General features: G+C 38.4%; 1 protein-coding gene across 2 annotated transcripts in view; it reads left to right on the forward strand.

Moving 5' to 3' along the window:
• Positions 1-24,421, forward strand: part of MATN2 (matrilin 2) — a 68,321-nt gene that overhangs the window by 4,037 nt on the left and 39,863 nt on the right. For both annotated transcript variants that reach the window (XM_041470910.1, XM_041470911.1), the window contains exons 2-4: positions 5,064-5,225; positions 19,664-20,233; positions 24,241-24,363. In XM_041470910.1, coding sequence (XP_041326844.1) covers positions 5,078-5,225; positions 19,664-20,233; positions 24,241-24,363 — 841 coding nt within the window. In that variant the 5' untranslated portion in view covers positions 5,064-5,077. The remainder of the gene's footprint in view (positions 1-5,063; positions 5,226-19,663; positions 20,234-24,240; positions 24,364-24,421) is intronic.

Raw genomic sequence — 24,421 nt, forward strand, 5'->3', positions numbered from 1 at the left:
GCATGGCTAGGGACTATATATATATATATATATATGATTTAAATGATGTTTTGTGATGTTGGACTCTGTGGGCCTCCATAGCCCTTTTTTAGAACTGGAAAATGCCTGTGTCAGAACTGGTCCAGAAAGACAGAGGAAATTACTAATACTCTGTGTCCTGATGCCCATGCTACACAGTGATTTTAATGAGTAGTGAAATAGTAATGCATGTGCTGCCTTGTGGAGAGTGAAGTACTTTGGAATATACTGTAACTGATAGTTAAAAGGGCTTTACAGTGCCTGTAGCCTTTTTTTTTTTTTTCAATGTGGGATTGAGAAAGAGGTATTTTGTGGCTTTCATGTAATAAGACCTCATTTATTTTTCCAAGTAACTCATCATGTTTGCTAAATTGGGGAAACAGACTGATTTTATTGACTCACATAGATTGCTTGCAGTTCATTTACATTCAGTGAAAGTTTTTGATTTGATCTGATCACGGTTTCCTGTTATCTTAAAAATGGGGAGATAATAAGGAATGCTGAAAGAACTTCAGAATGGTTCTCTTCTATGAACTTGTGTTCTTTATAACTTAAAAACACTGAAGTTAGGTCTGATGGAAGCTTAATGAGAGTAAATGACTGTCTCTTTTAACTGTGAAAAAAGAAAAGCCAAAGGCAACCTCTGTAGTGCTAATAACTGTTGCTCTGGTGCTTTTTTGTCTTCTCTTCCTCTCCCATCTATGATGAGAAATTATACAGGGTTCAAGAGAGGAGATACTATTTGCAGGTGTTGATGTTCCACGTAACTATTGAGTATTTCCCCTTCTTTGTATTGTGCCAGTTTTGTTGGTAGCTGGAGAAGGTAGAGAGGCAGGGATTTGTGGAATTTATGTTTCTGATTTATCCTTGGAAGGAAACTTGTACTACAAGACAAGGAGGGAGACCATACAGAGGAGCAGAAGGTATGAGCTGAAACATATTACTTGTTTTCCAATTTGTTTTTCAGCATGATCTGCTCAGCAAAGGCAGGTATGCTTTAAGGTACTTGAGTGAAAAAAAGGTGATCTTTCAGGCCAGTGGAGGGGTTTTCTGCTTCTCTCTAAAAGAAATTTTCCTGAAGTGTGGTAAGAGGTGGGAGAACACTGACTTTGGCATAAGCCACAGAGCATCTCTTTTCCCTTGATATTATTTAAGAGTTATCACAGTGAAGAAGACAAATATTTAACCTGCAACAGGCAATGGAGAAGGTCACTGATTTATTACCACTGACACTGAATATTCAATAATGTCTCTGCCCAAAACAGCCATCAGTCCTTTACAAGGAGAATTCCATGGAAAGATATTTGAAAGCATAAAAACAGGCTTGTATTGTTTCACTGCTGTCCAACAAAGGAAATAGGTATTTTAAAGATGAAATCTCAATTTTATTTTTTAGTATTCCTACACTGTGGTTCATGAAACTCCATAACAGTGCATCAGAAAAATTACTCTGATGCATGGGTATATGGCTAAGCTAGCACAGGTAATATTGATAAGAACACACCATGGCAATATTCAGCTCTTGACTAGCAGCCAGTTAGGGAATGAGGGAAGCCTTAAAAGAACAGAGAGCCTGTCTGTTTATTTGCCATCTTCTGGGAGAATCTCCTCTTTTATACCAAACTTCTTCTAGACAGCTGCAGATATGGCCAGCAGCCATCACCAGATTGTACCTCTGTGATCAGCAGTTGTCTCTTCTCTGTTAGCAGCTTCTTCACATGTCCAGCACAGCACTGTGCTGCACTGAGTGCTCCAAGGCTGCTGTGAAAGCCTCACTCTTCTTCCTCTCTCTGTGGGTAGAGGAATGGAGCAGTGAAAGCTGGTGAATCTGGTGCTCAACCTGGTAAAGCCTCATGGACTGGCAAGCCTCCTCTTGCTGGGTATTTTTGTTGTTGTTGTTGTTATTGTTGGGTTTGTTGTTGTTGTTTTTGGTTTTTCGAGCTGTTCAGGATGTTTGTCTTGCAGTGACTTGGTCTTGGGTCTGCCATGGGGAGTTGGTTCCCAATAGTATAGTGCTGACAGCTGGAATCAAAGTGCCCAAAATATATTCACCAGGTAGCCACAAAAATATGACTTTGTAAGTTTGGTACTTTGGGAATGTGTTCTCAGCTGGTAGAGCAAGGGTTAACCAACAGTGGGGAGATACAGAGGGCTGTGGCAGAAGGGCTTAGCCTGCTGGAAAAATGAGGTGTTAAGTACCAAATGTGGTGCAGTAAACACCATCCAGCTTCTAGAGTGAAGACAGGAGACCTTGCAGAAGGCCCAGAAGATAAACAGAGAACCATGGGAGGACTGTATGAGGAGCAGCCATGCAACCACAATACAGACTGGTCATGTTAAAGCAGCAGTGGACACAAATATGTAGCTGGAACTAGAGCAAAGCACACAAGTCCAGGCTGTCATCACCCCACGAAAGCAGCACAGAAGCTTTCAGTGTGGATGAAGGGGTGACAGCAGGCTTGGATCAGTGCATGGTATCACATATACAGCCTTTGGCTTTGGGGTTTTTTGTTTTTTTGTTTTTTCCTTCTCACATTTTTATTTTAGATTATATGTTGGTGGTTTTTTTTTTTTTGGGTTTTTTTTTTTTTTTTTGAAATGAGGCAACTGAACCTCTTCGCTGTTAATTATAGCTTCTGTTTGAAACAGTATTTTAGAACACTGTTTGTGAGGGTAGGAGTGTGTTCATAGTAGATTTTATTTTAGCAAGAGTAGGATCCTTTTTGGTGGATCTCTTAATAGATTTATTTTCTGATTATCAGACTAGAGATACTGAGATATTGAGATCTGAGGATCTAAATTTTCTGAATCCAGAGTACTATTGAACAAAATGTTATTCAGTGGTTCTTTTTCTTTAGTACTCCAACTTTACTTTTCAAAGGGATTGGTAAAAATTAAATTGAAAATATTTAATGTATTCCAGAATTCAATGGCAGCTAATGAATGATTATGGAGACAACTCATTTTATATGGTCAGCTAATTATATATTTGTATGCTATGTAAACATTTTCCTCACAGAATTCAAAGACTTCAAATCACAACAAACACTTTTTTTTCTTATTTCTGGAGTTGTACTTGGTTCTTTAATGTGCCATCAGCCACAGCTAAAATGGCTTTTCTTAGAGTTTAGTGCCATCTTCACAGCTGTTTAGGGTGAATAGAAAGGAGGAATGAGTTAGGCCTCTGATAAGTTGTTAAGAACCAGAAAGCCCTCTTGAGCATTCTGTTCATACCTAGTTCCTGTAACAGCCTTGCAAGAAGGATATTTCTCTATTCTCTAACCCTGACAGCATGGCTTCTGATTTTCTGAAACATCAGTGCTAGAGCTGGCATGTGTCCGTGAGGTCCATTTGCCTCGTGTGCTGAATGAGCAGGCCTGAGTGAGAGGAGACCCTGGCACAGCCCTGTCTGTGTTGATGTTCTGAGGAGTGAAGAGATACCTGGGACTGGTGATCTCCAGATTTAACAGCTGTTGCCTCCAGCAAAACATAGTCCCATTTCCAGTGGTGTGTGTTGTTTCCAGTGTTCATCTGTTTCTGACTAGAACACTGGAAAAACTCTAGCAATAATACCATCCAGATGCCCAGAAATTTAATTATTTTGTGGCCATTTTTATAAACACCAGCTATTTCCATCTCTTTCCTAGATCAAATGTCCTTGAATCATGTATTGCCCATTACTGGATAATATTGAACACTGAAGTAAGGTTGGGCATTTTGAGTGCAAAGACTCATTTTGGCGTATGCACCAGAATGTTGTGTCTGCATTTTGGGCTGCTGAGTAGGATACACACAAAGAAAAATAGATTGATGATCAGAAAAATACATTATGTGCAATGGTTGTGTGGGAAAGACTGAAAAATGATGAATAAAATATCTTTATTAGAGAGAAAATATTTATTCAGAATTTTCCTTTCTGCCAGTGAATAACTTATGGTGGGAAAGAAAATGAATTATCTTTCAGAACTGAAGCATTTAGGTGCTTTCTGTTCCTTATCTGCTTGTTAGGTTTAGGGCCCTGTTAAAATTGTTTTCAAGTCTTAGTTACTTCACCAAGAATAACTGTTAAAATTTTCACTGCTTCAGAAGTTCCGCTCAGATTCAGTTAAAACAGTTCTTTGTTATGAAAGTGGGTAGCTCTATCCATGTCTTGCACACCTAGGGGAGATCTTTACTAAGTTTCGTTGTATCACCACTCCAAGACTGAATCCAGCTCCTGTGGGATGCTCTCAACCATGACAATAAATGTTTGGGGGAGCGTAGAAGGAGCCTCTGTCTGAGGAAGACACCAATGGGGAGCACAGCCAGAAAATGTGTCTCTAGCATGTCAGTCTTAGTTTTCTGTTTGTGGCAGAGTTAGCCATGGATTTTCATTATGCATTAACAGGCTCCTGGTCAGGAATCATCTCTTAGTGTAGGAATTTTGGCTGTCAATTTGTTCTTCTGTATGCTAAAATTGCTCCAGAACTTATGGCAAGCTTCTTTCCAATCCCCAGGAGTCTGTTCTTACAAGCAAGATTAATCTTGCACTGGTATCTTCATGTTAGCAACCATGGACTGTCTTCTGAAAAGTAAGCATGAGTTGTCACCAGTTCACTGAAATATATTTTCTTCTCTCTTTTTTAATTATCCAAGATTTTCTGAAGCAAGAATTCCTCAGACTACAGGAACTTGTGAAAAAAATTGCAAAGGAGCACTGAGTGGAGTAACAAAAATATATTTGTGTCCTCCTCAAACCTGTTTCTACTGACAGGCTGAGTGATACAAACTTCCTTTTCTTGGTTTAAAAATACTTGATTATTATAAATTGTTGTCAATGTTGACTATGGACTTCAACTAACAATACTTAGAAAGGTATACAGGGACTGCCAACTGCTGTGTTATTGTGTAAACCTTATTTCTTAAAGTTGTAGGTATTATTCAGTGCCCATGTGTCTGCATGTTTGTATGTGATGGAAGGGAAGCAATGCTGCTGGGTGACTGATGTCTTCTGTTGCTTCTTTTTATGTAATCAAAGAACTTAATCTCCTTTTCTACTCTTGCAGTGTTACATCCTTGCATGTCCCTCTGTTTCACGAAGATGAAGAAAATGATTGCATGTTTCCTTCTGCTATTTGCACACACTCTGCTTTCCACTGTCATGGCAAAGGATCTCCCCGGAAGACATTTCACCCGCAGAAGGGATGTTAACACACAATCTCTACTGGGTAAGTTGCACACAAAATACCCTAAACACCACTACCAAAAGCTGTCTCAAGTACAAATAATAAAAGGCATAAGCAGCTGGCCAAACCTTGGCTGAGTTAGTCTATAACAAAAAGGAGATTTCCATTTGCCAGCAGTGATTGCAAAGTTTGTTGACCAGGTAGCAGCTGTTGAAAGAAGTTTTTTACTTTTGGGGTACCAGATTTATTTCATGTATGTGATATTAAATAAATATTTGCTACTGGACTGTTTGCTTGAAAAAAAAGAAACAACTTTATTTTCAGTATTTAGAGGAAATACATGCTGGTCCATGGAGGTTCTGTCAAATGAGCCTTTTACCATGCTGGAAAGTTTTACCCGTCTGCATGTGTGTAATGTGCATAAAGATGATTGAATAGAAATCTGTGGCTATTGAAATGAGGCTTGTCATTACATTACTTGATGCTAATCCCTTTATTTTGTCAGATTTATTTATAATGAGTAATTTTTTCTAATGAGGTAATTTTTTCCTCTTTTGCCAAAAATCTTAGGACAGGGTGTATCAGTTTCAGCTTGTGGGCTGTCATGTTTTAAAACATAAGGTTCATCTCTCTATTGTTGGTCATCACTTGTGTATCACAGTCAACTTTTTAGTTTCCTCACAGTTTGTGACTTAGAATAACTGTCTTTTGCTAATTGTTTAAAGTAATTGTCAGGTTATGAAAACACAGCATGGATGGGGTTTGGACACAGCCTATCATTAGGGATTAATGATTTCCATCAGTGGTAGATGTCATCAGATACCTCTCTCCAGCCACTGGGAGATGGTAAGTGGACTCCATAAAGGTCGCCTAACCCATGAACATGAGGAATGTGAAATGTCCTGCAGAAGATACATTGGGAAGAAAGCAAGAATATGGGAGAATGGGTGACAGAGAGGAGTGCAGCAAGTTTTATCAGTGAAATGCTTTGTCTAAATAAAATGTAATCCTTTAAATGATGTAAAACTCCATAAAGTACCATTCACAATCTGTTAACTTAAAAACATTGGTTTTCAATTCCAATAGGGCAAATTAAAACAAAATATAACAGATTTCCATTTCTTATTAATCTTCCCCAAAACTAATAGACACAGTCCTGAAACACTTGGGGTTCTGCTACTGAAGGCTGAAAACCACAGCTCTGGAGATCTAATTCTTAAGAAACCATGGATGTAGGACAACAAAGAGAAATATCCACATTCACACCTTGCTTAACAAGAATCTCAAACTTTCTAAAATCCTAAATTCTAAAATGTGATTATATAGGAGCTCTTCCTGAATATTTTAGGATTTAGCAAATACCCTAAGTGAACTTATTACTTTAAGAAATAAACTGTCCATCTCTGCAGAAAATGAATGCAGAGGCAAGGTGTTATGTGGAGAAAGTGTCACATTTCTCAGTTGCCATTTTCCTTGTGATTTTTAAAAATTCCTTTTATAACCTCTTTTTCAAATTTAAATAGTGGAAAATATATAAAAGGGTGTAGCACTCAGTATAAATCAAAACATATAGATTAAATTATTTATTTCTTCTTTCAAAAGCCAAGAGATTTCTGGTCCCTGCATTTGGAAACCACTGGATCCCTACTCAGTTTGGCATGTGCAGGATGCAAACAGTTCTGGCTAAAGGAACCTCTTCAAGACATTAAATGATGCAAAAAATTTGGAACATTCTCTGAGCCAGCCTATAAAAGTACGTGGCAGTTTGGAGTCAGACTCTTGGGCCTTGCACTCTGTTTCAAGAAATTAGGTCACCTGCTTATGTGCAGCAATGTATAGAAACAGCGGCATGGTAAAAGCATGCCTCTCTGTAAAGAACAGAATGTGTAAAGTGCCACTGTGCTGGAAAGTTGAGTGTTCCATAAATGGCATGAGAAAGAACAGGGCCAAAACATGATCTCTGTGACATCAAGTAATAGACTTAATAAAATCACTCCAGAATTCCAGCAATTTAACAGGGATTAGAAGTTGTCACATTCTATGTAGTATGCATTTAATAAGTAGTGGTAGTGATGACAATTGCTGCAGTTGTGTAAAGACTTGCTTGGCAGGCAAAATGGAGCAAAATAGCTGCAAAGAACCAACGGGTACCTGGAAAAGTAATAAATTCTAAGGTTGGGGGTTGGATTTTTTTTTGGATGGAAGTCTCTTTTTCAGGACTAAAATGGAAGTTTATGCTATGTAAGTATAGCAGTATTAAAATACTTTTATTCCTTTTTTCTTCTTTTCACCATTTTTAAAACAAAAGTGTATTGCTGTGGTAACTATTTACTGGTAAAATACAGTGGTGTCCAAGTACAGAAGTAAAAGTCATTGTTCTAGGAGACTGTCAAGTTAAATAAGTAAAATGCAATGGATGAAAAATTCTGTGGAATTGTCCATATAGAGAAAAAAGTTCTTTGAGATCCAGGATTAGGAGGATTTAATTTTTCATCAGCCATGCACTAATACTTCATAGATTTCTTAATAGTCTTGTTAGGTCTAATTTCCTATACATTTTAGTAAAGTCTTCTGGAGGAATGAACTGTGTCTGAAAAGATATATATTTTTCTTATTCAGCAATTTTTCAACTAAATCTCAATGCACATTGTTTTAATTTGGCAGGTCTTTGCATTGCTTATTGCTGTTTAAAATTATTATTGCTATAGCTAGTAATTTCTGTGAAAGAGCTGAAATATTTTGTTCAAGGATCTATTGGAAATAGAGTTTTAGGAACTCTCACTATGTGGCCCTTGAAAGCCAAACTGCTTTGCAGGTTTTTCTTTTATTAAACACTGAGTCAGACTTCCAAATATAAAAAACTTGTCAATTGTGCCAAATTAATTAACTTTTAACATTTTCTTAAGTCTTTCTTGCAACATATTAGGTATGCATGTATTTCAAGTAATAAAAGAATTTGTATTATGTTGCTGAAAATGCTGTTTTCGTCCAGGTATATTTATGTTTTAAATAATTGTTTCCATGGTTGTGCAGGATCTTGTGAAACAACAGAAAGATGTAAGATGTCAGTTTCTCTTTCCTGTAGCAGATAAGAGTCACCTTTCCCCTTGTCTGACATATGAACTAGATTTTGCTTTCTTTTTCCCTTCATCAGTACTTTGATCCAGAGTTTGGATCAAATTTGGTTTATCCTGATTTGTGAAAGGAAAATAATATTTTGTTTTTTTCTAAAGAAAAGCAGTGATATACTTGCTACATGGTTACAAAGATGACTAATCTGTTAGATTAGCTGATTCCCTTCAGATATAATGAAATGGACTTCTGCACCTAAACAGACTGATGAAGAGCAAGGTCAGTTGTCCAGAGTGGTGATTTTCCGTGTTTGCAAGGCCAGTGAGAGGTCTACAGCATCCTTCAGCAGGTTTCATGTCTAGAAGCAACGTGCATCCCGTCCTTGTAGATCCAAGATGTAGCGCCTTTTTGGTATTTGAAGTTATGAGGTTTTTTTCTGAAGCAGAATTGGGACTTAGGCCCTACTGCATCTTAATAATTTATTACAAAACAAAGCAAATCAAAATTCCCACACTGTAAGAAAAAAACCCCACAAGTGTTTGTGTTTGCTTTTTTTCTTGATGAACTCTGTTCTAGTAAACTGGGCATGTATTTCATTTCATATGGGCATACTTCTTTGGAAAGATCTGAAGTAAATGCAGGAAAGCTGTAGTGAATACAGTGAAAGCTAGAATGTAGAATACTATTCTAAGCAATAATATTTTCTCTGTTCCTTAGGAATATGAAACATGCAGCTACATGATTTTGAAAATAACTGTTTAAGGAGAAAAGTTAATTTAGGGGGCATTCCTTTAGATATTACATGATACCAGAAGAAACAACAAAAAATTAACGGATACTGCGCAAAATTAAAACAGGGGAAAGGAGGCCAAGAAGGAAGTGTACTTGGCTCCTGTTCAGTGGAAGCTGCTGCAAAACGCAAATGCCTCTCTCTGCATTAAATTATATTTTGCAACAAAATATACAATGATTTGTCTCTTGCTTGTATATGTATGACTCCACTAATAATATGAAGTGAAGTAATAGGAACTATGTGGAACACTCACTAAGTTTGTGAATCACTTGCTACAGCCAGTTAAAATTAATCCAAGGATTCTTATCTCCAACCCAGTTCTTAAACTTGAATGTATGTAACTTTAGGTCTTAAGACATTATCAGGTTAAACATTCTGAGTTATTTTAGCAGCAAATCAGGAGGGAAAGCATGTGACAGAAGTGAGCCCAAACCATCATGCTTCTGTGGAGTGCAGATAAGATTCCTGTTTAATTTTGGTTTAATTCATTGTATATTTATACAGTAAGAGCTTACCAGAGATCTCTAAATTCTGCTAATGTGGACTGTTGAGCCAATGTGGGATGCTTTCTGCTGTAAGGAGCTAATTCACAGCCTCAGCGTATGTATGTGTAATTTCTTCACACAAATGCAAGCCTGACAAGTTTTATGTCCTCAGACATAATCCTGTCAGAAAGTAGAATTATTGTAACTGAAGTCTGTACTGCAACTGAAATGCGAATTATGTCACAGTTAACTATATGTGTTAGACATACTGTACTGGGGGAGATGAAAACTCTTCCATGCAGCAGATGAAGGCAGGAAGTTGTTGCAAATTATATCCTTTGAATTACCACATAAGTAGTTAAAATTCAAGCAAAATCCTAGCCAAGTTTTTGTAAGGATACAGGGTAATCAAATACCTATCCATTTATTTACCTATCAGTTTTCTATTCAAAACATGATATTGCCATATAACTAGAAACACGTTATGTTTGGAAAGAAAGCAAACAAAGCATTTTACAGCCTGCAAAATCACCTGGTTTTTCCTTCTGAGGTGTGTAGATACGTACTGCAATCATTGTGCTGCAAGGCAATATTAGCAATGGTGTGTTTTGCTTCTCAGTAGTGCTTGTTTCAATAACTGAGAGGCCATCCATGAACTTTATGCTAACTCTCATCTTAATCTCTCAGCTGTTGGCCTCTCCCCCACAGTAGCTGCTTTTTCAGATTCTGGGGTTTATGCACAGTAGAACACCCTCTCTCTGTGGATTTGAGGCTTGGTGGCCTGGTTTCTGCTAAGGTTGTGCCTCCCCAGCCCCTCAGAGAAATCCCAGCATCTGAGAAAGAGAGATGTGATCAGCAACCATATCCCTGCCCAGCCAGTTGTTCCTGCAGCAGCTGTTATCCCTTAAACAGCCCCAGCTAATGAGCCATGAGGACTAGCTGGGACCGTGACAGACCTCAGGGATTTATGTCCTAATCTGAGTATGCTCATCTGTAGCCAATTATCATGGAGATCCGAAAGTTTGGATTTTGATCTGTGCTAGCAGTTTTTAACCACAGAACAACATTCTGCTTGCCAACTCTTGTATTTAGTATTCATTATTAATTTTCATGTATCAAAATCACATTCACTTTTAAGTCACCTATGGGGTATTTCTGTAATTTAAATTATATGGAATATAATTTGATTTCCAGCATCACAACAAATTGGATTGTATTTCTTTAATGTGTATTCCCTCTAACAAAGCCTTTTCCATCTTCCCTCCTTCCTCCCTTCTTTCGTTGTTTTTTTTTTCTTATTCTTTTAATTTGCCCCTCCCCCACCCTTTTTTTTCCTCTTTTCCTTTTTTTTAAAGGTAATTTGTAATATTTCCACAGGATGAAAGAATATCTGCTGTTACAGAAAAAAACTTGAGTCATGAACTAAACATCAAATGATCTTTGTATTTCTGAATTTGTTTGTTACAGCCCCCACAAATTACTGTGAAATACCATTTCTGTTTGAAAAAGTTTTCCTTGACAATTATTCAGTGAGGAATATTACTGTGAGTAAAAAAACTGTTGTTATGAGTATATTCTCAAGGAGCTCAAAGCCTCCTCTGTGTATTATATCTTGAAGAAAAAATCAGGCCAAAAGAAAGAATACTGACATTCAGCAGTGTGCTGGTTTTGACTTCATTTTGAGCATTTTGCCTTCTTAATTTAAAAAGTACATATGTACAAAATTAATTTGAAAATCATAGAAACAGTATTTGCATGACTTCAAGAACATCTCATTTTATAGGCATGAGTGGGTATTCAGACACTGTTGTGGATGAGGACAACATGCTTCAAATTGCTTTGGAACCTTGAAGACACCATCTTATTTAAGTACTGTTGAAACGGAAGAACTGCTGGTTCACCGGTAGACATGATGTCCCACATGTTTTGGGAGACAGGGGGAATGGTATACAGCACTATTCCCTCATGCTGTTTCTGAATTTGTTCTGGAAAATAATCTAATACTTAGACCGTTACCAATAGATAGAAAAATGTGGTTTCAGGTCAGCTGATCAGTGAGTAATGTTGAGGTTGCTAACAGCTTTCCCTGTAAACAAAGACATGGGCAACTTTAAAAAAAAGTATTGATAAAAGTTTTTAAAATGTTAAGCTAATATCCTGAAAGCAGGACACCACAAACTCAGTAAGGTCACATTTTTTTTCTCTAGATTGTCTATGCTGCTACTAACAATTGTTTACTTTCTATATCCATTCTCTCTCTAATAATTTCTGTGTCACCAACAGCACCCTAAGTAGCTCAGGCAGGATGGGAGTCTCAGATCTTCAAGCAGAAAGATAAAAAGATCACCTTCTCCCATACAATCACCTTTTTCATGTTGGTTGTGATTTGATGTTTTACAGGTGAGTGCAGGAAAAGACAGTCACAGTCAGAGTAAGTGCTTCCAGGCTGGTTGTGGGAGCAGGATGCAAAGTAGCATTACTGTGTGTACCATGAGTTTCTTCATCGTGGCTCAGAAAATGAATTCCTCATCTCTCATGGGCGTAAGCTATCCTTAGCTGAGAGCACATGACATTTGTTTCTGTCAGAAAAGTGGTGGGTAGGTTTTCATGTTGCCCTGTGCATGGGGATATCAGGATACTTTATCCTTCTGTGCAGGTGTTCCACTGCCTGCAAGGAAAACAACCTGCACCCTGGTCCTCCTGACTGTGAAAGCAGGTTTGACTCCTGTCAGGAAACCCAATAGTTTCTGTCTCAGAGCAGCTGAAATATGCAGAAAGAACTAAGAAACTTGAGACTATCCTTACACCATACTTTGGCTTCATACCAGAGAGCCACCAGTATAGGTAAAGAAATGAAGAAACACTATGAGTCAGTTCTGGGACTTTGGATTAAGAGAGACTTAGTGTTAATAATGACCTTGTTATTTTGAAAAGTGTGACGGGGAAGGAATAGAAATAGTGAGGTGAAATGAGAACAAAGTAATATACTACTTTAGTCACTGCAGTGACTAATAGTGAAGCATTTGCATGTAGAAGAAAATGGAAATCTCTGGACAAGAGCCTCATGCTGTATAGTTGTCCCAGAAATTTTGGAAGTTCAGAAAAGATTTTGTCAGAGGCAATAAAGAAATGTCTGGAGGCTGTGTTCCATTTAGAGATTGTTCCCAGATGAAGAAATTTGTAAGGAAAAATGGGTGAACTGCCAAACTCATAATGAATGTTTGGGTTAGGGCCATAGGCCTGTGTGTTTGGGGAAATATTCACAGTAAGGATAGGGCCAGAAAGTACAGGGGCAGGTCTTGGATCCATGGCCTGTCCCAGAGCTGGGAAACGGTGGCATCACCTGCAGAATCAAGTGTAGCATGTATGTGGGCTAGGAAAGGGGTATTGAGCAGTTTCTAATGTTTACTTTAGGAACTAGCTATGATTATATCTGAAATGTGCCATACCATACTTTGTCCATCTTTGAATGGAAATGAAAAAAACCTAAAAGGAGCGGAAGCTAACTTACTCAAAATGTCTCACTAGGGACAGAAGTGCTTGGAATAAGTGCTCTTCTTCATTTATTCTTTGCAACAATCACAATCACAAAATGTGTTTCCCAAAGCATTTTGCACTTGGTATGTTTATGAATGAATTGGAAATTTGGCTATTATTTACTTGTATAATTTTATGACAAGAAGATTAAACATTCTTGATGACCTAGGAAATATTTTGGAATTATCTGAGAACATGTCAAACACAATGTTTCTAGCTGGATATTTAGCTAGGGAAAACCAGAATTATGGACTTCAATAAAAAAATATTTGACACCCAGGAAATTCATACATCTTTTAACAAATTTTGTAGGAGTTACAGAGAGATTTATAAGGAAAGAAGTTGTAAAAAGAAGACAGGCTTGAGGGAAAATGAAATAATAAGATGGTAAAGAAAGAAGAGACATTTAGGAAGAAGTTGTAAAATATACTAACAAGGAGAATAGTTTTCTCCTCCTTTTATTTACTTTTGAGTAAAGGCTTGTTCTGTTACTCAAGGATAAAATCTAAAAATACAGCTGGTGTTACTGCTGGCAGTGTCACAGGGCATGTAATTATTGCATATGCATTACTGGGGGTAAGCTGAGAAACACAAAACATTAAAATTACCATTAAAGACTGCTCAGGCAATAATTATTCTATGATCTCATTTTTTCTTAATTCTTTTTGTTTGAATTGTCATACTCTATAACATCTTAATGGAGCTAATATTTACTTGTTATAAATTACTTTTTCAATGTGTAAACTTTGTTGTAGTGTTTACCAAACTGAGCTGCCCTCCTTTTGCTTTGCATACAACAATAGCCTTCTTTAACATTTATCCATTTTCATCTATTAGGATAAAACCAAATAAGTAATATCTAAATTAAGAAAAAGAAAAAAAAAATTACTAAGGAGTCATAAAGATGTGGGACAGTACCAGAAAATAACTAACTCATTTTTAAACAAGCAGTGTTTTCAAGACAACCAACTTGCAAAAACTTTTGAAAAATGACCATCTAAAACACTAGTCTTTGAATGTGTTCCGTTTGAATATGCCCAAATGGAAATGTTTGAGGAAATGAAACAGTGCTGGGCACATTCTTGGGCACTGGACCTCCACCATTATTGTTGCTGTTAAATGGCTGGAGCTGTCTCTGGCCCACAGTGACTAGCAATCACCATGTGTGGTTCAGAAGGTACAGAGAATAATCCCTACAGGGATTGTTCCTAGGAGGCCTCTTGCATGCAGCCACTCTGTTTGAGCAGGATGGTGAGTTTAACACTATGGATGGAGTCAGCTGGCCTCTGAGCTTAGCTGGTACCTTGGACTGCTCTCTGACACTGACACCGTGGTACAACGTGGTCTGCTTCTGTGCTGGGGGATACCCTGAGCTCACAGACCAGTTCTGTCCACAGAGGATGATCCCTGGCTCATGCTGCTTCCTGTATCATGTCTGAGGACTGCTTGAAAAAATGTGAACTGTCCTCAGACAACAGTATCAGGAACTATTCTAATGATTTAACAGTCTAGAGAAGTCAATTCAAATGCCCAAGAAAGCTCCCTAGTGCTACTTTTATTGTATTAAGGGAATGTAACATTAGTGAAAAATGAGAGGATAGAAACATGCTCTCAGACACAGACCCTGGATGGGTGAGCAAAATCAAAGCACTGTGAGCTTTGTCAAAGCCAAAACAGGCTGAACATAATTTGCCTTGAGAAAGGAATAAAAGGAAACCTGCAGTCATCAGATAAAATGATTTAACTAAATTTTCAGCTTTAGAGGAAATTAAGATGCTCAATATTTTAGGGTTTTTTCTGTATCTCTCAGTAATTGGATCCTAGCTGGATTCTTCCTAGTAGAACTGAAATTTCGTTGCATTGTTAGTTTTCCAAAGGTGGCATCACCGTAGCTGTCATTTACGAAGTGGATATTGAGTAGAGAAGGACAATATATTTACACTGACTTGATCTTTCCTTCTGTCTTTGTCTTCCCTCTTCTGGCTTCCCCTTTGGAAAACACAACCCACACTGAGGGGTTTTTAACTTTTGTGTTGGTAATGAGAGACCTCTGCTGACTTAGAAGTAGGTTTATGGATGAGTAGCTCTTTTCAGTGAGTAGGTCAATTTTCATAAGAGTGAAAGGGAATTACTTTTGGTTATGAAGATGTTTGCCAAAGGACAGCTGGTCAGAGGAAGAGATTATAGTTTATAGGACAAACAGAGAAGCATGTAACTGCTAAAAAGCTATCACTGGAAATTTATCTGAGAGGATGAGTGTTTAGATCTGTCAGTCATTACTGCTGATTGCTACTCCTCAAAATACCACCAAGCTGGATTTTTTTATCTGTAGAAAAGTTACATATTATTTTTCACTGAGCCCAAGTTAAATCAACTTTAATAATTACAGAGTTTTAAAAAACAAATCATACCAAATCAAAAGACAAAGATTTTAAATACATCTTAAGTTGGAAATGTTTGGTATTTCTATAGATAGAACTTTACTGGTCAAAGTAGTTTTGAAAAACACTGTGTTTCATTCAGCTTAATAGATTTTTCCAAAGTAATTCAGCACAATGTGTTTCTGTCCACCAAGGCTCTCCAGGCTTTTTCCCACCAAGATTCATTCCAGACTTCAGAATAGATGAATGAGTCTCTTCAGACTGGGATCTAAATCTTTATATTCCAATTAAAAGGATTCAGCACCATGGCTGTAGTTCTGATTTGTTTTCACAGAGTCACAGAGTGGACAAGGTTGGAAGGGAGCACAGAGGGTCATCTGGTCCAACCTCCCTGCTCAAGCAGGGCCATCCCAGAGCACACGGCACAGGATTGGGTCCGGATGCTTCTTGAATATCTCCTGTGAGGGAGACTCCACCACCTCTCTGGACAGCCTGTTCCAGTGCACCCACACAAATAAAGAAGTTTTTCCTTATGGTCAGGTGGAACTTCCTGTGCATCAATTTCTGCCCATTGCCTCTTGCACTATTGCTTGGCACCACCATGAAGAACCTTGTCCATCCTCTTGACACCGTCCCTTCAGAGACTGTTAGACATTGATGAGGACGCTTCTGTGTTGTCTCTTCTCAAGTCTGTACAGGCCCAGCTCCCTCAGCCTTTCCTTATAATAGAGATGCTCCAGTCCCCTCATGATCTTTGCAGCCCTCCTCTGGACCCACTCCAGCAGCTCCATGTTTGTCTTGTCCTGAGGAGCCCAGAACTGGACACAGCACTCCAGATGTGACCTCACTTGGGCTGAGCAGAGATCCAGTGTCACCTCCCTGGACTTGCTGGCAATGCTCTTCCTAGCGCACCCCAGGACACTTTGGCTTTATTGGCCACAAGGGCACTGCTGGCTCATGGACAGTTTGTTGTCCACCAGATCTTTCTCTGCAGAGCTGTTTCTAGCAGGTCACCCCTGTCCTGTACTGGTGCAGGTTGTTCCTCCCCAGGTGCAGGACCCTGCATTCACCTCTGTTGATTTTCAGATGGTTCCTCTCTGCCCATCTCTGCAGCCTGCCGAGGTCATTCTCAAGGGCTGCACAGCACTCTGGGGTATCGGCCGCTCCTCCCAGCTTTGTGTTGCAGGGAACTTGCTGAGGAGGCCTCTGCCCCTTCACCCAAGTTATTGGTGAAAAGTTAAACAATACTGGGACCAGTACTGATCCTTGGGGATCAGTACTACCACCATAGTGACAGGCCTCTAACTAGACCTTGTGCAACCCCCAAGGGATCTGCTGTTCAGCCAGTTCTCAAACCACCTCTCTGTCCACTCACACAGTCCACACGTCCTGAGTTTGCCTGAGAGGATTTTGTAAGAGACAGCATTGAAAGCCTTGCTGAACAAGGTAGACAATATCCACTGCTCTGCTCTCATCCATCCAGGCAGAGGTTTCATCATAGAAGGCAACTGAGCAATTGAGAAGGCAGTGCTGGTCAAGCATGATTTATCTTTAGTGAATCAATGCTGAAATTTAAGGGAAATAAAATAGCATCCATTTTACCCTTCTCTCTTATCTGTCCTTCCCCTCATATGCACACACATATTCTTAACCTTTTTTTTCTGTAATTATCCTTCTTTCCTCTTGGTCTGCTCCCACAAATCATAAGGCTAAGAAATCATAATAAGAAATGCTAAGGCATTATCTTTGTATTGCTGGAATCATTCATGTTATATTAGTAAAGATAATTTGTAATTTTTTATATATAAGTTAATTAAGATAATAAGGTGGAAAATAGTTATGTGAGGATATCTGTATCCCATTAGAACTGGAATTTTGTTTCTGCTCAGCTTGGCTTATATTCAACCTGCTCTGATTTTGAAAGAATAAGCAACCCGAGCATATTCCTACGCTTATGAATAAAGCTGTACTGTAGACTGCACATGAATAAATCCAGGCAGTCATTTTTATTGTCATTAAAGAGCATTTTATTCTATGCCAAAAAATGTTCTTGGTAATCTATGAAAGAGGCTTCTGAGTTAACGAGTGAAAACAAGCATCTTTCTCACCCCCTGCCTTGGCAGAAGTGCCTGGTGAGTGTTCGTCAGCAGTCACAAGCAAATTTGTTTCAAGGACAGTCTACAGGGAGACGTTTTTCCAATTGAGTCTTTGATTGGCCCACTTGTACTAGTGCAGTGTGGCATGACCTTTGATTGTACAGTCAGACACTACTTTTCCACCAAACCTCTGCCTCATTCACTGTACAAGATGGACGACAGTGCGCTGGGAATTGAATTGCGTTTGGCAATACAGGAAACTACTGATTAGGGGTGTATCATCTTAGTAAAATGAGGATGCCACTGCAGTCTGATGAGCATTCTTTCCATCTTTAATCTTTCAAGCCAAGTATACAAACACAACTAACTACTTCACAGGTTTATTCATAGCCACAGGAATTTAAGAAGAGGAGCGGACACAATGACTGAAGCCATAGGTATATCTGACCCTATATTCTGTCTTTGACAGAGGTCAAAACTAGATGTATGTGGAATAATTTAAGGAGAAGAAAATGCAACCTGCAGTTATTCCCTGAACTGAAATGCTTTTGTGACACAGGGATTTCCTAATTTGGAGGAGTCTTTAGTATACACATTAAACCTCTGTTGATTTCTTATCATCAGCATCCCATCAACGTCCTTTTAATAGTTTTCCATGTGCTGTCTTCTTCTGTGGCAAGTCTGATAGCTCAACTCACAGGCTTACCTCAAGCCTGTCATGTGCTGGCTTCCTTTGAAGGGTCAGTCTCTATCTATTCTCATCATGCAACTCATGCATGTGTCTCATATTTCTTATATTCTTTCAGAAAGGTATGCTGAGCAGAAACCAGAGGATATACCCACAGTCCCAGAAAGCTCTTAGGGTGCCTAGAAGACAGCCAGCCTTCACTTCTGCTGCTATCCCTCATAGATTGGCCTGCCCATCTGTGCCATAGTCAGATATAGACATACTCTGTCTGTAATATTTCTGTTTCAGTGACTCTTGGGAAAAAAGGCTTCTGATAGCTGACACGGATTTCAGGGAGTGTTCAGTATGAGTGTTTTTTTGGCTGAGTAGAGTGCCACTGCAGACAACAGGATTTTCTCTCTGATGCAACCATATAATTTCTCTGTGATGCTGAGCTAGTCCAATACATGAAACTTTCCCCAGATGGGTATTAATTAGATGTTTGAAATCTTGACATTTGATTTGTAGAACTGCTAAGCATTCCCAGCTGCAATTGACATAATTGAGAACAGTACTTTGTACATGCAAAGTGCTGCTTAGCGCCAACTTCCTTGAAAAATCAGTCCCTTCACATCTCTTATCAGTCAGTGCAATTAACAGATGCTTTTGACATGTATTTCTTTGTGTTGTTGTCTGTGTTTTTAATGAAACACTTATATTCTGTCACAGTATTATATCCTTGTCAGAGTATTAGATTTCTAAATTCTCAGGCCCTGCCACACAAAGCATCACAGTGCAGCCCACTTAAATAGTTAACTGTCGTTCAGAGAGGATTTCCACCCTTGCATGGGAAATGAGGTCAAAATCTCAACAATGACACAACAGGGTAACGCACAAGTACCTGAAGAGTGACATTTGACAAGGGCATGTAGTGGTAGGACAGGAAGGAATGAACTAATAAACTAAAAGAGGTCAGGTTTAGATTAGATATAGGGAAGAAATTCTTTACTCAAACAGGTTGCCCAGAGAAGTTGTGAATGTCCCATCCCTGACAGTGTTTAAGGCCAGGTTGGATGGGGCTTTGAGAAACCTGGTCTAGTGGAAGGTGTCCCTGCTTATGGCGGGGGAGTTAAACTACATAATCTTTAATGTCCTTTCCAACCCAGTCTCTGTGTGATTCTATCTCACCATTCCGCTGGCATTAAGCATTCTGGGCACTTAACCTCACACACACATATAAAAAAACCCCCATATAATGATCAAGTATCAGGCAGTCTTTGTTATTTACTGGAGAACAAATTTATATTGCCCCAAGTAGTCTTAATTGTGGTATGTCCTATTTTTCCTGAATTTTCACAGCACTTGTCAGAATGTTTGTTTAGACAGTAAATCTGAACCTGTTCTTTTGAAATTGTAAAGTTGTTTATTTTTTTTTCATTTTCCTTGTAGAAAACTCTTGCAACAACAAACGTCTGGACCTTGTTTTCATCATTGACAGCTCTCGCAGTGTGAGTCATTATGACTTTGAAAAAGTGAAGGAGTTCATTTTGACCATCTTGCAGTTTCTGGACATCAGCCCTGATGCCACGCACGTGGGTCTGATTCAGTACGGCAGCACCGTCAAACAGGAGTTTTCACTGAAGACCTTCAGGCGGAAGCAGGACATCGAAAGAGCCGTGAAGAGGATGATGCACCTGGCCACTGGCACCATGACTGGACTGGCTCTGCAGTATGCAGTGAACATTGCATTTTCAGAGACAGAGGGGGCTCGACCTCTGAGGCAGAATGTGCCCCGAATTATCATGATAGTGACAGATGGGAGACCTCAAGATCCTGTGGCAGAGATTGCTGCTAAAGCACGTAACTCAGGAATCCTAATTTTTGCTATTGGAGTGGGAAGAGTGGATATGAACACTCTGAAGTCCATTGGGAGTGAGCCACATGAAGAACATGTGTTTCTTGTTGCTAATTTCAGTCAGATTGAAACACTGACCTCTGCCTTCCAGACTAAACTTTGTGGTAAGATTTTTATCTATAGATTTGAATATATAGATGAAAGTGAAACAGAAAAAATATGCATTATAATTAAACTTTTTTTTTTACATGAAACCTTATCTGTTAGAACTTATGTATTGAAGAGAGATTAGCCAAACAACATCCAGAATAGCGGTCACACATGTGGGGAAAACTCATGCTACTGTTAAGTGCCGTAAAATGTGATTTAATTGCTTGTGGTCATAAGCAGTTAGGCAAACACACGTATCATGATTTTCCTATTGCATAATAGCAATAAATTTATGATCTCTGCTATTTGAATATTAGATAAGTTTTTTCATCTCTTCTTTTTAAGTGTGATCTCCCTTAGTAGTGAAACTTTAAACTGCTGAACAGTCTTTCAGTTATTTAAATAGTCTTGAGAATCCTTGGATTTCTCTTTCAAAGGTTACATACTAATTATATGCAAAGAATCATTTCTGTATATGCCTTGTGACTGAAGTGAAACACAGACTTAGCAGGTTTTGTATTCTATTTTTAATACAGGAAGTTAGGAAAAGCCGTTACAGTGACATTATTCATTCATACAATAAGGTAAATATTTTAATAGGCAATAACTTACAGCAGAGATATCACTTCCATCTGTAATTCCCTGATAAGGAATTACCTTTTGCAAATATTATGGCATTTGTAATTAATTTTATTTTAATCTGTGTGCTTAGTAGACTTTTTTATTTATTCCTGAGATAAATAGGAAAGTATTTCATACAAATTTGGCATTAAGCTGATGTATTTTCACTAGAATTCAGAAAAAGAATGCATGGTAAGATTAAATGGTCACTCATGTCTAGGGATGCTTTTGCCAGAAATGGACTGCAGCTTATTGTAAGGATAGTCTGGAAAATTTTCCTTTCTTGATCTTTTCCAAAATTGTTTCAAAGAGCAGCTGAACTGTCTCAGCACAAAGCACCAGTGCAGACATTCATCAGATAATAGATTTTTTCCCATTTCTTCCTTGCTGTATTATTAGCTGGCATAGTAGGGTATATTTAAAAACCAAGAGTAAACTAATCATGGATTGAGGGTTTAAATGGAATGAACAGCAAATGCTGATTTTTTTAGATTGTGTTTTAGAAACAAATCCAGTACAAATACCATTTACTTGGTTGGGACTTTTTTCTGACTGGGCAGTGTCCAACAAATTCATTAAAGTATTTTAGCTCACTTTTATTCAAAATTATGTGTTCCTCAGTAAAGCCATCCCCCCCGCCCACTGCTGATGGAGGACTATGGAGGTGACAAGGGTAGCAGTTGCCTCCTCCTTCCAGGGAATGCCTCCACAGGATTTGCTGGGCTGAGAATTCAAAGTGAGATCCTAAGACATGTTTACAGACTCAGGTTCAGCAGAGAATTTAAGCTGTTAGATTCATACGGATTTCAACATAAGGTACTAAATTGGAGATAGGATCCATAACATTTTATTTGCTCTTGATTGTGAAGCAGCATTCATCTTGATGAATTTCAAGACAGTAATCATAGCCTCTGCTTCCTAGAGCACCTACATTCCTCCAGGAATGTGGTTAGTTTAAGTCCTCCCAGGTGTGGACCCAGAGGCAGTATCATTGTAGCTGAGTGGAACATCTGGACACCTTGTTTCTTTGCTAAAGCAATTGAAGGCACCCTTCTAGTCCAGTCTTCTGGAATGCTGTCTGCTGTGCTTCATGCTGTGGGAAAAGACCTTGGCCCCTGAGCTGTCCTTGTGTCTGAATCACCCTTATGTCTGTGGAAATGTGTCTTCATGGTTCCTGCGATGACAAGAGAAAACCATGGCCAAATGGTGAAACTCTGTGGGGAAAACAAAATATAAGCCAAATTAACCACTATTACTACTGGATGGGGGAGACTACTAAGTACCCAGGACCTATATTCTCAGAAGAATCCCTGTAAACAGGATGTGCTCTATTCTGTTAAGTCAGAGGTTCCCTACAGTTCCTGTCCCTAACTGTTAAAGGTTTGGGGTTGTCAGAAACACCAGCTGAAGCCAGGACCCCTTTTCATTACTAGTTGCCAAGGTAAAACAGAAGCAAAGAGTATCCTGAGGGATCAGAGGCATGAAGAATAAGACAAGAGTTGAAAACTCAGAAGAATGTCAGTGGAAATGGGAACAGAATCCAGGAAAGGAGATGGAGATCAGATGAAGTGTGAGAAAGACAGAACTTGGGATGGAGCAGTCAAGGGCAAATAAAGTCTTTATTATATTCCTGTAAAGTAAATAGCAGTGTCATCCCTATTTTACATTACAGGAATGGAGCCACAGAAACAGGGTTAAGTTTGTCGAAACCACCCACTAACTTTAAATATTTGACTCAGTGCAATCCCTGGTGTGATTTTCAGGCACGTAACATTTTTGGACTAATACAACATGTCATTCACAGCTCTACAGCCATCACTTGCATTCTTGCAAATCCAGATTCAGGTGTCTCTATCTGAACAGTTACAGTATGAAGGATTAATGTTTCCTTGAAGATACTGATATTATTGTCTTGCCCAAAATCAAATAAGGACCCTGTGATACAAAGAAAAGATCTAATTCACAAGGCTCAAGTTCAGATTCCTTTACTATGAGATCACCCTTTCTACTACTTCAGTCCCTTCCTGTGATCACCAAACACCTCTTGCAACAGATGAGGTTGCAGAAATCATTCAGAGAGCAGACTCCACCACTGAAATCAGACTAATGACCAGAGTATCACTGTTTTGAAATGGGAGCAACAGAAACACTTCAAAATATGTACACTGTACTTGTGTGATGGAGGGAAGATTGGTAACAGACAGCAACAATGTACTCTCAGAAGGAATGTGAGTTACTGGACTCCTGTCATTGAATGCTTTCATTTTCAGAATGACAGAAAGATGACAAGACAAGAAGTCAAAGTAGGTCTGTGTTCACATAAATAAAAGTACTTGAGAAGATTTATTATGGGAGAAATTTGTGAGATCCAAGAAGCTGATTAAGAGATTAGGGAATTGTGGTGGCATGTGTGCTAGCAATAAATACCTAACTCTAGTAACCATGCCAAAGAACAGATACATAGTATATATGTTAAAATCACATGTGAGTTTTTTCCACAAGTACTACACCTACCCGGTTAAGGTACTTTGCAGGCTTCTGTTGTGGCTTCTAGAAGATTACTGTCAATATCTATTCCATAAATTTTGAGCTTTGTCGACCTACCGCGTTAAGGAACACATCAATCCCTAATTGCTGTTGAGAAAAATAGATAATTTTCCACACAAAATTATCTGAGAAGTAATTCATCTATATATTATAGAGATTACATACAAGCAATGCTGCACTGGAAAGAAAATATTGAGATTTCTTAATCCCCGAATGCTGCTTGAGAAAAATAGTTCAACAATGAATTTGACTGAATGGGCCTCCATTCTTTTTCTCTTTCATTGTCTATCTGCTGCATTTTAATACTTGCTATTAGAGACATAAAATGCAAACAGAACAAAGACAGACTCAGAAAGACTTACAATCTGGAGGGTAGCTCAACTCAGCTCCTGCATAATGAATCTTGGAGATACGTGTCCTCAGTGTCATCATGTATTATTTACATGTTCCTCAACATTAATAACTAAGTAAGCAAAATAGTCTCTTCATTAAGTTGTTTTTTAATAATTCTTCTTTACTATTGGATGCTGTGTGGTGATTTTCTTAATGCAAGAAATTGAATGTCCTCTAAATCAGCTTACACTTAAATTTCACTTATTTTCTAAAGTTGATTATAATAGGTTTGTTTTATTGTCTTCATAGGACCACCAAATTATTAGTTTTTTCAGATACTCCCTTGTGTATTTTTATTTTCTTAAGCTCTCATTTTTGTCTTTACTAGCAATACTTAATTTGAAATTTCTGAGTTACTTCACTAAAATTTTCTACACCATTTTTTTTTTCAGTTTTTTTTCAGTTGTGACCACAAGTAATTAAGACCAGCAGCTAATAATGTTTTCCTTTTTTGTTTCAGTGCCTCATATGTGCAGTATAGTTGAGCATCGCTGTGATCACTTCTGCATAAACACCCCTGGCTCCTACTCGTGCAGATGTAAACAAGGGTATATTCTGAATGCTGACCAGAAGACTTGCAGCAGTATGTTATCTTTCTTTTCTCTTTCATACTCCCAAAAAGTGTTTAACATTGCTTCTCT

Source organism: Pyrgilauda ruficollis, unplaced genomic scaffold (genome assembly GCF_017590135.1).
Source record: "Pyrgilauda ruficollis isolate IOZ18807 unplaced genomic scaffold, ASM1759013v1 scaffold25, whole genome shotgun sequence".
Classification (NCBI taxonomy): domain Eukaryota; kingdom Metazoa; phylum Chordata; class Aves; order Passeriformes; family Passeridae; genus Pyrgilauda; species Pyrgilauda ruficollis.